The sequence below is a fragment of the Danaus plexippus genome, chromosome 6 (genome assembly GCF_018135715.1).
Source record: "Danaus plexippus chromosome 6, MEX_DaPlex, whole genome shotgun sequence".
Classification (NCBI taxonomy): Eukaryota; Metazoa; Arthropoda; class Insecta; order Lepidoptera; family Nymphalidae; genus Danaus; species Danaus plexippus.
Window position 1 is genome coordinate 322155 of NC_083540.1, and position 13119 is coordinate 335273.

Consider the following 13119-nt stretch of genomic DNA (forward strand, 5'->3'; position numbering starts at 1 on the left):
GTTTATAATGTTAGACAGCACGGGTTTATAAGCATGAAACCTTGACAGTAATGACAATTGATAACTAAGAATATACAAGTGAAGCTGATGAAAGCGTGTTGACAAAGTTCTGGTTAATTTTTTTTCACACTGATTAATATAAAAAAAAGATTACATAAACTTGAAGCGTTTCCAATAAATGTACCTAATCAGGAAATTATCTTGACAGCTGTTTTATATTTATTAAGTCCCTCCTACTGTTATCGTTGTAATGTTTCTGTTAATTCTTACTCAAAAGTTTTTTTTGTTCTTTCGTCGATGGAACATAGAAATAAATGTATGTACAACTTTACATGCTCTAACATTAACACAGCCTGGAGCCGCAGGTCATAAGATAATAGTTGTTTTCGTTTATCTCTTAGCGGAGGTCGGACAGGACGATTCGAATCTTAAAATAAAAAGCGTAATAAATTTTCGTGAAGAATGTATTTGAAGATCGATAGCAATGTTTTGTCAAACACTGATAATAAATTCAAAAAACTTCTATGAAAGAAAAACTATTTATAATGGTTTACTAAAAACTATACTTATTAAAGGATTAAAATGAAACATGACAAATTAAGTAACTCTAAATACATTGAATGATAAAAAAAAACATACATTACATTGTGTAAACTGACATCTATCAATGTATATTAAAATTAGAAACTACAAATGAGTTCTTTGAGGTTTTGCTTCTCAACACTAGATGGCGCTGATTTTAATAATAAGAATTCACTTTGAAAATCATCTTTTTAATAACTTAACAAGTTTGTGAAATTATAATAAAGAAACAGGATCCTCTTCTAATAAGCAAAATAAGAGAACTTTCATAACAGTAAGCCAATCACAGGAGTGTTTTAACATTAAGACTGCGGAGTCCAGAACCTTCTTCAATTCTCATAGAACAAGAAATTCTGCGAAAACATGTTACGTTATATTAAAATGAACGATATTAGAAAAATGGTTTTAAATCAAACAAATATATGAAACGAGATCACTCACAATGAGGAAGCAGGTCCCAATGACGGCAGCCTTGTACCGAGGATCCAGCTGAAGAGGGAAGTTGATTGTAAACAGGTCGCGCTCGGCCCCGACACGTCGGCACCTGCGGCTGATGTCGCCCAGGGTCTTCTTGTCAGCTGTAAACAGCTGGAACAATGACAACACGTTACAGGCCGCAGGTCGACGTACTCCTTACTTCGTTTTAGTACCTTCAAATTATACAACTCCCAGACATGAAAACATATAGCTGTGGCTTGAAGGTGTGGCAAAATTCGCTATGGATTACGTTTCCCTTTCTTAAGAAACATTGTTTGAGTCAAACCAAAATGATAGAGGAAACCTTTTACAACCTTCCTTTACCGCACGGTGTTGCCACACAACAACACTATTTCATTATATTTATCAAAGGGCAACATCAAACAGTGTGCTTCTCTGAACAATAATTTTGCAAACATTTACTTCGTAGAGTTCAATCTGTAGTCTATTAGGACTTGAGACTCTCCATCAGTCTAGCTAGTTCCATCCTAGACTTATATAGATGTGATAAAATGTTGTGATACCTCGAAGTGGCAGTCATCTGTTATAGAGACTGGGCCCTTGACTCGTATGACGTTCCTGTCTGATGAGTCATTGATGACCAGCACCGGCTTCAGGAAGGTCACCTCCTTCCTGACCACGGCAACCGTCTCTCCACACACACACACGTCCATCTTGTCCGAGCTGACGCTGTACGGGCGACGGAGCTTTATCACCTATAATATATACATATATATAAGGAAATATAAACATACTTTTTGTCCCCAAACAGGTTTTTTTCCAAATCCGATAATAATGCCTGCATATCGATAGTACAATTTTTACATTGCAACCAGAACGTAGAGGTAAAGTAAAAGAGGAGATATTTTGTAGGAAAAACAGCAAAGAATACATTTCAGTGGAGCGGATATTATAATACAAACCTGTTGGCTTGAAGCGAACAGAAGAAACAACAGATATCGGATACTTTAAAAGGGAAGTAAGTACATGTCTCCGATATCAAATCGATTTGCCAAACTCGGGAGAGACGTCTACTGTGATACAAACAGTTACATATGTTCGCTTCTACAGCGACGACAGCATTCAATAATTATACGAATTATATTTTCCACCAACATATATAATATAAGGAACATAAAATAATCTGTTTGCGTGTTTTCTACCGTTACCATGCGATGAAAGTCACGCCAGCTACATTGCAGGTCGACCTTGACATTAACCTCAAGGAATATCAATCATTCGTTTTAGGATCTAAAACGGTGACTGCTGCGGAAAGGAAGTTGTACTCTGAAGTGTTTAAGGTGAAAATACTGTTGAGGAAGAAATTTAAAAGATCCTATTTCGTATGTTACTAACGAGTGTAGTTGAGGTAGATGTAAATAGACAATATATATAAAGACCTGGTATTAATGAAAGATAATTTTAGATATGGAAACGCTCGGACACCTTGTACTGGACATTTTCGATGATAGCTGATAGTCGCCAGCTTACCTCATGCTGCTCCATATCATATATATCGATGTGGAAGGCCCTGCTCCTGCCGGCCAGCACCTGGTGCAGCAGACCCGTGTTCTCCCTGGCCTGCATCACCGGCACACCCTCACTCGTCAGCACCACGTACCGGCTACTCGAACTGTCACTCCTCTCACGGATTACCAGACGGTCGAGGGCTTTCAGGACTTCCATACCTGAAATGATATTTTATACAAACTAAAACTCTGTCATAAAATATAAGCGTAACACTAATCTGATAAGTCTGGTCTGATATCTGTATGTATATTAGCACCACTTATCAGGTATCGCGTGAGTGAAACAGTTTTCTCAGGAGCAAAAGTTTATTTTCAATGTTATAAAGAACAAACTAAAAAAATAAATTAAATAACGCTGCAAAGTTTTGGTAATATATTTCATTTGTCGAAAAGTAAAAATCTTCACTTTGAGACTTGGAACCGACGGCTTTACAATTTTGTAAGTCAGCAGCCGTCAGACTTACAGTTGCCTGTTTTCACAACTCTGAATCACATTGAGATATATTTTGGTTGTTGATGATAGAACATAATTTAGTGAAAGCTGAAAGTGTTTTCACTCATTAACTAGTAAAGATATCAAACAAGAACTAGCTCTCAGATTAATAAAAAAAAACTCCAACAGAAACGAAAACAAACTCATAAAACAAATCGGAATCGCTCCCCGCGCGCTAGATCACTGGTCGGGAATCATAGACTTGTAGTTCCAGAGTTATGAGCTGACGGACATATAAACAGTCCATCGAGCTGAACGCATCCGCTCCGAGGGCGGGCGTTTTAACGAACCTCGTAAATAAATAAACAGCTCTTAGTTTATTACACGTCAGTTGTTACTAATACTTCACGTTCATATATTCGTCAGAGATCTTCATTTCATCGTTAGACGAGACCGAGCGCAGCAACGGAAAACATCACACAATAGTTGAACACAACACCTTGAGATGTTTCTTTATGAGATCACGTTACTGTTGCATTCGTTCAAGCACAAACAGACGGGCGATTTAAACTCTTTCACCGACTCATTCCTAGATGACTTTAGTTGTACGAGAATATACAGAACATATAAGAAAAATTTCATAAGGTTAGGAATAATTGTTGCGTATACCTATATACACATGAAGTGTGTTCAGCCATGACGGGATCAATACCATCACACAGGGTTCAAGTCACACGGAAATAATATAGACTGAGTGACTCTCATCACCCAGGGCTGTGCTATAAGCTTTCATTTTAATATATTAAAGATGATAAACCTCAAGAATACAGCTACGTCATAAAGTTGAACCAATTATAATGCGGGTGAACTATCTTGAACGATAAAAGACATTTAGTTTTAAAACTATCCTTTATATGAAAGATTAACAACTTTTTTTATAGTTTATGTTGAAAAAAAAATATTAAGACTTCCATATAAATGATATTAAAATAGTTCAACTGATGAACAGAGTCAAAAAAAAATTATTATATCAGTTAATGAGACATTGCATATGAATTCCTAACGACTTGTAGCTACATGGACACGGAATGTGTTCAACATATTTATTTATATAAAGCATTTCAACGTAGCAAATCAAGATCCACATACTAATGGTATTTTTTGGCTCACAATAACTCGTTATATTTCGAACACGTAGAAACACGTAGAAAATCGCAACCGTATAATGTATACTAATTCTTAATAGCATTAGCCGTTTTCATTAAAAATCTTTATGAAACAAATAATAAAAAGGATAATATATAACCTATAACGGACAAACTGTCGTATATTTTAATAGTGTTGTAACTTTTACCGAACTTAATTTTAAATCACTCGATGGCATTATTTTTCTTTCCACAGCATTACCGGTATAGTGTGACCTCTCTCTGGGCGGGCGGTCCGCTCACGACTGAGACTACACAGCTCGTTACTTCAGTTCTGGACACTTAATGCTGACCAGTAGTAATATTACCAATAACATATAAAAATATTACACCTTAGCGTATTCTTAATAACACGATATTTATTAAATCAACCTAAAATCGATTAAATCGATAAGAAAAATATATATAATCGCAAATGTACGTAGTTTTGAATTATCTTTCTATTCGAATTTAAAGTGGTTGCTTTTTTTTATTATATTATATATTATAGTAATGGACACGATACATAATATATTTGAGGGAAGTTCGAGGGTCAATGTCCTCGGTAAACATCGTGTGTGAAGGGTTGTCGCCACACCTCAACCTTAATTAACATCACACAGTCACTCACCGCGACCTCCACAGAACTATTTAACCATTTTTAAAGGCGCGAGATTTACATCTATTATTTCCGTTAGCCCGTAAACATAAGGCCAGTTGTAGCTTATAGTAGTATTGTCTTGCTGAGAGACTATGTCTTATTCATTATTTTATTTCAAGTCTTAAATTCCTATTTCATTAATCTCATCTGTATTCATCTATATATCTCTGACTTTCCGTCTGTTGACTCTCGTTAAAATGGCAAATAGCCCGTGGGGAAGAGTTATGAGGGACATTTTGAAGAAATTTCCGGTCTCATTGTAGACGCAGACTCAAGAAAGAGGTAGGCAACACTTATATAATATTAAAAAAAAAATTTTTGGTTGGAAATTATTTTTTATATACTTATTTTTCTACTTTAAAATACGATTTGTTAGTTTTTTATCAACAACACATGAGTCAACCTCGAGGCAGAATGTGTTCATCATCAGACCAGGATTATAACATAGACGGATCACAGAGTCTGTGGGCGGAACAGACACGCTGATGAAAATAATTATTGATAGCAATCCTTCGTACTTGAGAAAATATGGCACGTGAAGTTGGACAGGCTGGGCGGGTGGAACGACGTACCTCTTATGTTATTTTCAGCTTCTGGTTTCAAGGTACAAGTATGTAATATAATTCTTTTTACGTTAAATAAATCTGTTTTACAAAACTTATAATTTAAGAAATGTGAACGTTTTAAGCCGATCTCTCAGCTGATGATATTTCATGAAAATTTTAAACTTCTTATCGGACACAATCTGCTCCTTTCTGAGGAAGTTCATCTGTGACAGTGGCCACGGTCCACCCGTCTCCCGGCATCAGTACCAGAGTCACTAGTTTGCGCTTTCAAATAAATGCGACTTAGTTTCCGATTCTTACTCGCAAATCTCCTCACATTTAATAATTTAAAAAAAGACAACTGAACAGGAAAAATATTGAGTATTATATTATTTAAGGAGATTTACCCACCCTCGTAACACAATATATGGGAATTTTATAGAGGGTTAAACCTTGTTTCAGCTAGACATTAGCTGGACATTATTAAAAAGGGGAACAATTGCCAGTACGACATTATAAAATGAAAAACAACATTCAATTTATTGAAACCATTTATTTTCAAATACTAATGCTTAAAATAACTAACCGAATCAGTCTAAATAAAATTAACAAAAATATTGCACAACAGTTACCTATAGTTTACACCGTCCTAGCTCTTATCACTGTCAGACTTGTCTTGAATTGGTATCTTTCTTTCCGTCAGAGGCTCCGCCCTGAACGCCACCAACTTCAGCTTCCCTTTATCCAAATGACACTCCACTCTCTCCGGCGGGAAACCTTCGGGTAATAGAAAACGTCGTTCGAAGTGACTCTTAGTCCACCCATCTTCTCGCTTAATCTCCTTCTTCCCCTCGACCGTGATCTCATTACCGACTGTCTTCACCTGGATCTGTTCCGGTGTAAAGTTCTGAACATCCAGGTGAACTTCCACCTTCTTACCGTCGACCTTTAACTCGGCATCAGAGTAGATCCCTTCAATAGCATGTTCCGATTCCAAAGGCGCTGTGACTTGCCTGATGTATTTAGCCGGGTCTCTGAAGAAAGGGTCCCTCGCGAAAACTGCAAACGGGTCTTCGAGGATCCTCGTGACCGGGTCCCGATACGCTAGATTTCTCATATGTCGCAACCAATACGGCATCAGGGACATGTTCGTTATTTTTCTTCTCGTTGCCTCGTAACGCAATCGTTTGTTTGTTTACTCGTGACTAAGATGCGTCCCCGCTCTGCGGTGCTTATATACCGATCGTATTGGCGTCATCTGTTATCAAGAAGCAGCGAGAATAATCGGGAATTTTCTAGTATTCCACAGAAATTTTTATCAACAGCGCCATCTCTTGACTAGTAGCTGTTTAATTAGAACATAATGGAACTTGAAAATAAGTCTAATAGTATTAATAAATTTATTAAAATTATTATTTTTTTATAATAAATTTTTACGTGAACCATTTAAAATATTTTGTATTTATTACTCCTATATAGAAAAGTCAAACGATAGTAGCTCTATCTAGCGTGGGTAGGGTCATCATAGATTGAATAATTATAGTGGTATGCAAAAATATTCGTTTCTAAAGGATTTAAGATTGTTTTAATCTGTTCTCTAAAATTAACCTTTTAATTTTATCTTTTGTATTTAGCTGTTCAAATTATGGACTGTTATTTTTACATGATGGAGTTACGCAATAACTTTTACTATTTCACAATACAAAAAGTGATGAAATATGGATGTAATTCATTTTCACGCGTTTGATGCCAAAATATATTTGAAACTCATATTATTGCACTGAATTAGAAAGTATCACTATTCAAATTATAGTTATGAAAAAAAAGTGAAAGCAAATTTCGTTTATTTTGAAATCGTAGTAACTTAAAAGGTATTTAACTTTTAATTATTATCAAATCCATAAGAAAAAAGTGTAAATATTCTGTTCACAATCATACTCACTTCATCATTTGTCTTTCAGTCAGTTTGTCCAAAGTATCTTCGGAAGGCGACTTTAATAATATGAATAATTGTAATGGGACTTGATCAGCGCCATCTAATATCGGTGAAAGTAAACACATGCCTCGATGAAAAAAGTATTAAAGAAAAGTATACAAAGAGTGCATGACACAGAGGTTCCTTTCGTTCTGCTTGATCTAACTCTATATTGAAATTTAAAATAAAGGTCAGATCCAATAGTCAATGACAATATTAAAATATGTTACACTTGTGACTTGACACCCAGTCACTTATAATGACCAGTAAGATGCAGCAGTCATTGAAATTAGTTATTTAAAACTGATACAATCTAATTTGTGTCTAGATTCTTGGTTTTTATTTGAATTAAACCTGCAAGTTTTCTTAATGTTGATATTTATATATTTTTATTTAAATATTCATATTTTTTTTTTAATATTTTCTCGGTCATGCAAACGAGAATGACGCGGTTCATGCTTAATAAAAGGTATTTTAGGCCAAATCACCAGAAGGGTTTTTTACCGGGGATTTCTGGATGCCTAGAACACAACACTTTGTTGTCGGAGAGCTTAATAGATGCCAGACAAAGCGAGACGCAAATAACAGTTTGTTTGGATAGACTTAGAGAATGCGTTCGGGTCGATACAACACGAGGTAATGTTATTCGCGCTAAGATGGAATAACTTTCCAACAGTAGTTAGTGATATGATCGCGTCATATTACTCAAAATTAAAGTTTTCTATAATATCTAAAGAAGGCGTTTCAAAAATTTTGAGATATAATGTAGGACTATTTCAAGGCTGTTGTTTGTCTCCAATAATATTTGATATTGTTATTAATAAGTAGATAAACTAATAAGCAGTGAGAAAAAATGGGGGTATCGGTTCAAGTTCAATAACAAATACACAGAATCCATCTTTGCCTTCGCTGACGATCTCGCAATACTGACACGTAACCCCAAACACTGTCAAGTTCTATTGGATGAGGTGGATAAATTCTGTGAGTGGACGGATGGATTGAGGACAAAACCAAGTAAATGTCACTGTCTGTGTCTCGGTAGGCAAAATACAATATACACCTCATACGATCCGGGATTATCGATAGGCGGTCAATGCGTTTCTACGGTTACGGAAAATGCACCATTTAAATTTCTCGGTCGGAAGATTGATAATATAGGTCGTACTCCATCTTTAGAAGGAATAGTAGATAGCTTTTTGAACGATCTTAACAAAGCCGATAACCAACCGATTAGTAACGTCAAAAAAGCTTTGATCTACGATAATTATCTAATATCACGTTTGATTTGGCCTTTCCTCGTCTATGATTTTAGTAAGACCCTTCTGTCAAAACTAGATGCAAGCGTCGTAAAGGTTTTGAAGTTGTGGCTCGGGCTCGTGCTTATCGGCTGATTCGTCAGCGTTATTCAGGGATCGAAATAATTTTGGGATGAATCTTAAAAGGCCATCGGAGCGGATCGGAGAAGCAATATAAGATTCCAGAGGATATTTGTGCGTCGGCCTCCAGACCGGACATATTTTTATATTCGCGAATTTTAAATCGCGTTGTACTAATAGAGCTCACGGTTCCTTGGGAAACCAACATCCCCAAAGACCGTGCCATCAAGGTCAACAAGTATTACGAGCTCACTAACGAACTCACTAAGAATATGTTCGTTGTAAATTTGTACGCGGTAGAAGTAGGAAGGGGAGGTATAACAGCCAAATGTCTCTACAACCTGCTAAAAGACTTAGGCCTGCCAAGAACTAACATCAGTTAATTCTGAGAACGTGCGTCGAAGGCAGCCCTAGCAGGTTCGTTTCATATTTGGTTGGGTAGAGAGAGGACTTTGGACGGTGGAGGTGAGCGTTGAACGCGCGTTAGATAGGGGCCCCTTAAACCTACACCTGGGTCGCAAGTCCCAGGCACTGTTAAAGCTCTTCTCCCTGCAACACGATGTTCCCGGCACCCGCACGGTGAATCCATGGAATGCTGAGAGGTTTCGTCTCATGTCTAAGGTAAAATTTATAGTTTATGTTGTAAGTAATGTTTATGGTTTCCACGTTGAAAAAGTGATTTTCCCATTCTTTATTGAATGTATAACAATACAGGTGATGGAGCAGGCGGTGTCATGAGAACTTTTGTATTATTGTAGGAACGGTTGCTGGACCGGTCGTATAGCGTATTGTCCGTGTCTCTACCAACTTATTCTAAAAAATGCATAGTTGATTAAACCCTACAACACATTGCTACATGTCACCGGTCCCCGCGTCGCTTTAATGTAGCACTTACCTTATGAAGACATGACAGTTATTGATAATTAACTACGATAACAAATTTTACGATGTTAGTTATTCAAACATGTTCTATTAATTTAGAGTGAAAATTAAAAAAAAATCGTAAAAAAACGTAGAGAAACTATGATTTTCGGCTTTACTGAGAGTATACTCTGGAAGTGTTCGGATGTATTAAGAGTGTCTTTCATCTCGTTTCTCCGTGGTCACGGTTGCCGAGTAGTCGGAAAGCTGGCGAGATGTAAAAAAGTATTCATTCGCGTATATGTAACATGTGAGCACTTAATTCTTTAGTACCAAGTATACCTACTGTTAACTGTGTAAGACAATTGACATTATAAAAAACTCAACATACGAAACGTAATCTATGTTTCATATGTGCTTGAAAATTAATTTAAACCATTTACAATTTAAGAAATACAAAACTTGAGAACTGAACTAAGCTGTTGGACAAGTCAGTAAATAGATGTCGTTTTAATCAATACCAAGTCAACAAGCAAGCTTTTAAACACTGACATTACTACTCGCTCCGTATTTCTGCTTGAAAGGAAGGCATCTTAGAAGCACCATTGAATCCTTCAGACCCGTCGAGGTCAGGTCGACGTCAGGTCAAGGAGCACCAACCCTCGCTAGTATCACTCTCACAGAAACTCTTACAGAACAGAAAAGTCAATGTAAATCAAGTCACTGGAGCCAGGTTGTTGGTGATGCTGCTTGAATATTGATAAAGGTGTCGTGTTCATACTGACAGCGTCGTGAGTCACCCGCGCTGAGCTCCTTGAACGCGTGACTGAAGTAAACATATCTTGAGTTGATCTCGATAATCATTTCAGTAAATGTATCGCGAATACTGTTTGATTAATATCTAGCTCCTGTGTTCGGGTTCGTTCACGTTAATAATTAGTTTTGTCACATACATGTATGTATTGTGTTTTATTTCTATAGGTGTGCCATTTTGACACTTTATGTCTTCCTATTCTTCCTGGCAATTATCCCAGTTTTAACCAGGGTCTGCCTTTCTGCTCAAACTCCTCCACTTTTCACGGTCTTTGGCATCCTTGGTGGTAAGTCCATTGGCTCTTATATCCTCCATTTTAGAGAGAAAGAGGTGAGGGGAGGAAATGACAGGAAAGGGTGTGAACAGGGAAAGAGCAACCGGCTCTCTCTCTCATCGGACGAATCGAAGTCATTAAAGGCTTCTTCACGCCGATCTTCTGTGAGAGTGTGGTATTTCCCCGGTCGAGCCAGCCCATTTTCGAGCTATAGTAATTTGACCACAGCTAGCCTCTACCACATAAGAGAAAAGGTGTTGCTCAAAAGTTTAAAATATAATCGATGGACTCATAAGAAAATTGTTGTATATATATTAATTTTGAAACAACATACTCTTCCATATAAATATAAAAATCCAATTTGCTCTTAAAAATGGACGGCCAGAGAAGAATATATAAAAACTTCTTTGTCTCTATGTCAAGTAACAAAATGTAGGGTATTAAAGAAAACATCAATCACATCCAAGATAGTAGGTAAGTATATAATTTAGCCCAACCGAGCAACACTCGCACTCACCAAATACAAAAAGCAATAATATTAAATAATATGTGTGTAAAAATATGTGAACTGTGCTCCTACTATAATATAATTATTTGCCTCTTCAAGTTATTTCGGTTAAAACGATATCCACAAAGTAAACAGCGCTGAACCGATTCTAACTGGTGTTAATCCGCACTATGACTAACGCTCGCGGAGATAATGACTTCTTCATATTTGTTTTACCAATATAAAGCGTGAATGGCGTCAACGGCGCGTCGGTCTGTCCGTGGAGGGGGTGAGAGGTCTTGTATATATAGCTTTAATATAAAATATGGAAACTGAATCACACAAACATTCACGTGTTTATCGTTAATTTAATTACCTCGGTTGTATCTTACATCATTACTGCAACATGGGAGCTATATTCGTGGTCGTTCTGTCAGCTCTGTTAGCTGGTATCGTCCAGACTAGATCGCTGAGAGACTTACAAGCAGGTGGTTTATATTTTCCGTTTATAATTTCCGAACTCTTCGCGTCTGTTCAAAGGACGGCTTCCATACATGTGAACTGTTTTCCAGAAGTCATCAGCGACCACCGCGGTACATTTGAACACAACGTAGAAAAACGGTTTGTGAATCCGTCGCTGGTCGGCGGAGGATTTTCGGACAAAGAGATTTCCAAGATAAGAGCTAAAAGAAGGTAAGTTAATGTAAAAGAGACTTACGTATACATCGTTATGAGCGCTCTTAATATTGCGATAAAAACTGATGGCGTGTCGTCACTCATGTTCTCTTTAGTGAAGAGGAGTGCGAGAAGCTGAGACTGTGCAGGCTTCACGCCAGATCCAACAGGAACTTCTTCGCTGCTTTCGAACTGTATTTTGTCAAGTAAGTACTATTATAGATACATGGACGCACATTGCCATGAGAATCGCTTCTTCTGCTCCTCTCCTATCAAACTAAATGAACATTTAAATCTTAAAACGCATCAGGGAAAAATTGTTTTTGATTTGATAGTACCACCTGGAGTTTGAGCGTAAATTAAAAAAAAATAGGTACATGTGGCACGCGGAGACTGCCGCGGTAAATCTATTGCATAGCAATTTTTATCAGGTCATGCAAATATAATTATTTATTTTATTATTAAAAGGCACGCTGTCTCAACTAGCGGCGTGTCTAAGAGATACAATCAGTCAAGAGCTGTTAGTTAATCTACACACACACGACTAGTCGCACCCACCCGTTAGGGAGGGGGGGGGTTCGGTTTATGTTCGTTACGGAATTTCTTAGTTCGGTCGCCGCGCTCACAGCCCGCGGTGAAAGCTGTGCAATAGCTTAAAACTAAGTAACGGCACATTAACCGGTAGGTCATTGATAACAATGATAAGATCCTTATGATAAACTTCCCCGCTTGTCCCTCAGGGATCTCTCGAGGTTGTGCTGCAGCCTACAGCTATATTGAAACATCTGTAGTATACTGTTTGCGTTTGTGAAGGCCACGAGCGGTCGGGGCAGCACTTCACAGACCAGAACTTATCAATACCCTAATGACATATATTAAACGTATTTTCTCAGTTTCCGTGTGATGTCAATATTTCTTTAAGTCTGTATATCTATAATTCCAGCCGTGAGAACGCCCGTCTGTGGGACCACCACGCGCGCTCGCTGGCCGAGTGCTCCCAGAGGTACTCCTGCTATAGATAAAACCTTTTTTTTAATTATTTTAATTGTAACTATTTTGCTTCATAAATAAATAAATTATCTAACGACTTAACATGAAGTTTTAATGCGCTAGGCTTATCTTTAAGAACTTCATCTTGTAGCGAGGGTCGCGACGGCCACGTACTGTCTACGTTCAGCTCGAGCTGATCCGTCACCGTCCCGACCGAGGCTCGCTGTGGCTCATATAACATGACTGAAGAGTTTGG

At 37.4% G+C, this 13119-nt stretch overlaps 3 protein-coding genes across 5 annotated transcripts; 1 reads left to right on the forward strand and 2 right to left on the reverse strand.

Moving 5' to 3' along the window:
- Window positions 1-446: 446 nt before the first annotated feature.
- LOC116778848 (phospholipid scramblase 1-like) lies at window positions 447-4504 on the reverse strand. Of its 2 annotated transcripts, none has more exons than XM_061529788.1 (5): window positions 4376-4504; window positions 2551-2747; window positions 1584-1775; window positions 1024-1170; window positions 447-935 (listed from the first exon to the last, which is right to left on the reverse strand). In XM_061529788.1, the coding sequence occupies exons 2-5, from the start codon at window positions 2743-2745 to the stop codon at window positions 912-914; spliced, it is 558 nt and encodes a 185-aa protein (XP_061385772.1). In that variant the 5' UTR covers window positions 2746-2747; window positions 4376-4504; the 3' UTR covers window positions 447-911. The 2 variants fall into 2 exon arrangements, with proteins under 2 accessions (XP_061385772.1, XP_032528794.1); XM_032672903.2 differs by having other exon boundaries at window positions 4429-4502.
- A 1440-nt stretch (window positions 4505-5944) lies between these two features.
- LOC116778851 (alpha-crystallin B chain-like) lies at window positions 5945-6627 on the reverse strand. Its single transcript, XM_032672906.2, has one exon. It carries the CDS (start codon window positions 6556-6558, stop codon window positions 6061-6063), a length of 498 nt encoding a protein of 165 aa, XP_032528797.2. The 5' UTR covers window positions 6559-6627; the 3' UTR covers window positions 5945-6060.
- Window positions 6628-11336: 4709 nt separating this feature from the next.
- On the forward strand, window positions 11337-12965 carry LOC116778856 (uncharacterized). 2 transcript variants are annotated; one of them, XM_061529780.1, is made up of 4 exons: window positions 11337-11487; window positions 11771-11891; window positions 11990-12079; window positions 12817-12965. In XM_061529780.1, the coding sequence occupies exons 1-4, from the start codon at window positions 11451-11453 to the stop codon at window positions 12893-12895; spliced, it is 327 nt and encodes a 108-aa protein (XP_061385764.1). In that variant the 5' UTR covers window positions 11337-11450; the 3' UTR covers window positions 12896-12965. The 2 variants fall into 2 exon arrangements, with proteins under 2 accessions (XP_061385764.1, XP_032528801.2); XM_032672910.2 differs by lacking the exon at window positions 11337-11487 and adding an exon at window positions 11497-11686.
- The last annotated feature ends 154 nt before the right edge of the window (window positions 12966-13119 follow it).

Bases quoted from the DNA above. Each gene is read 5' to 3' on its own strand.
- LOC116778856 (XM_032672910.2), top strand. From the start codon at position 11,605: ATGGGAGCTATATTCGTGGTCGTTCTGTCAGCTCTGTTAGCTGGTATC. The intron at 11,687-11,770 runs GTGGTTTATATT...ACTGTTTTCCAG, and splicing joins GCTGAGAGACTTACAAGCAG to AAGTCATCAGCGACCACCGC. The intron at 12,080-12,816 runs GTAAGTACTATT...CTATAATTCCAG, and splicing joins TTCGAACTGTATTTTGTCAA to CCGTGAGAACGCCCGTCTGT.
- LOC116778848 (XM_061529788.1), bottom strand. From the start codon at position 2,745: ATGGAAGTCCTGAAAGCCCTCGACCGTCTGGTAATCCGTGAGAGGAGT. The intron at 1,171-1,583 runs GTATCACAACAT...TCATTGTTCCAG, and splicing joins CAGATGACTGCCACTTCGAG to CTGTTTACAGCTGACAAGAA. The intron at 936-1,023 runs GTGAGTGATCTC...ATGTTTTCGCAG, and splicing joins TTGGGACCTGCTTCCTCATT to AATTTCTTGTTCTATGAGAA.
- LOC116778851 (XM_032672906.2), bottom strand. From the start codon at position 6,558: ATGTCCCTGATGCCGTATTGGTTGCGACATATGAGAAATCTAGCGTAT.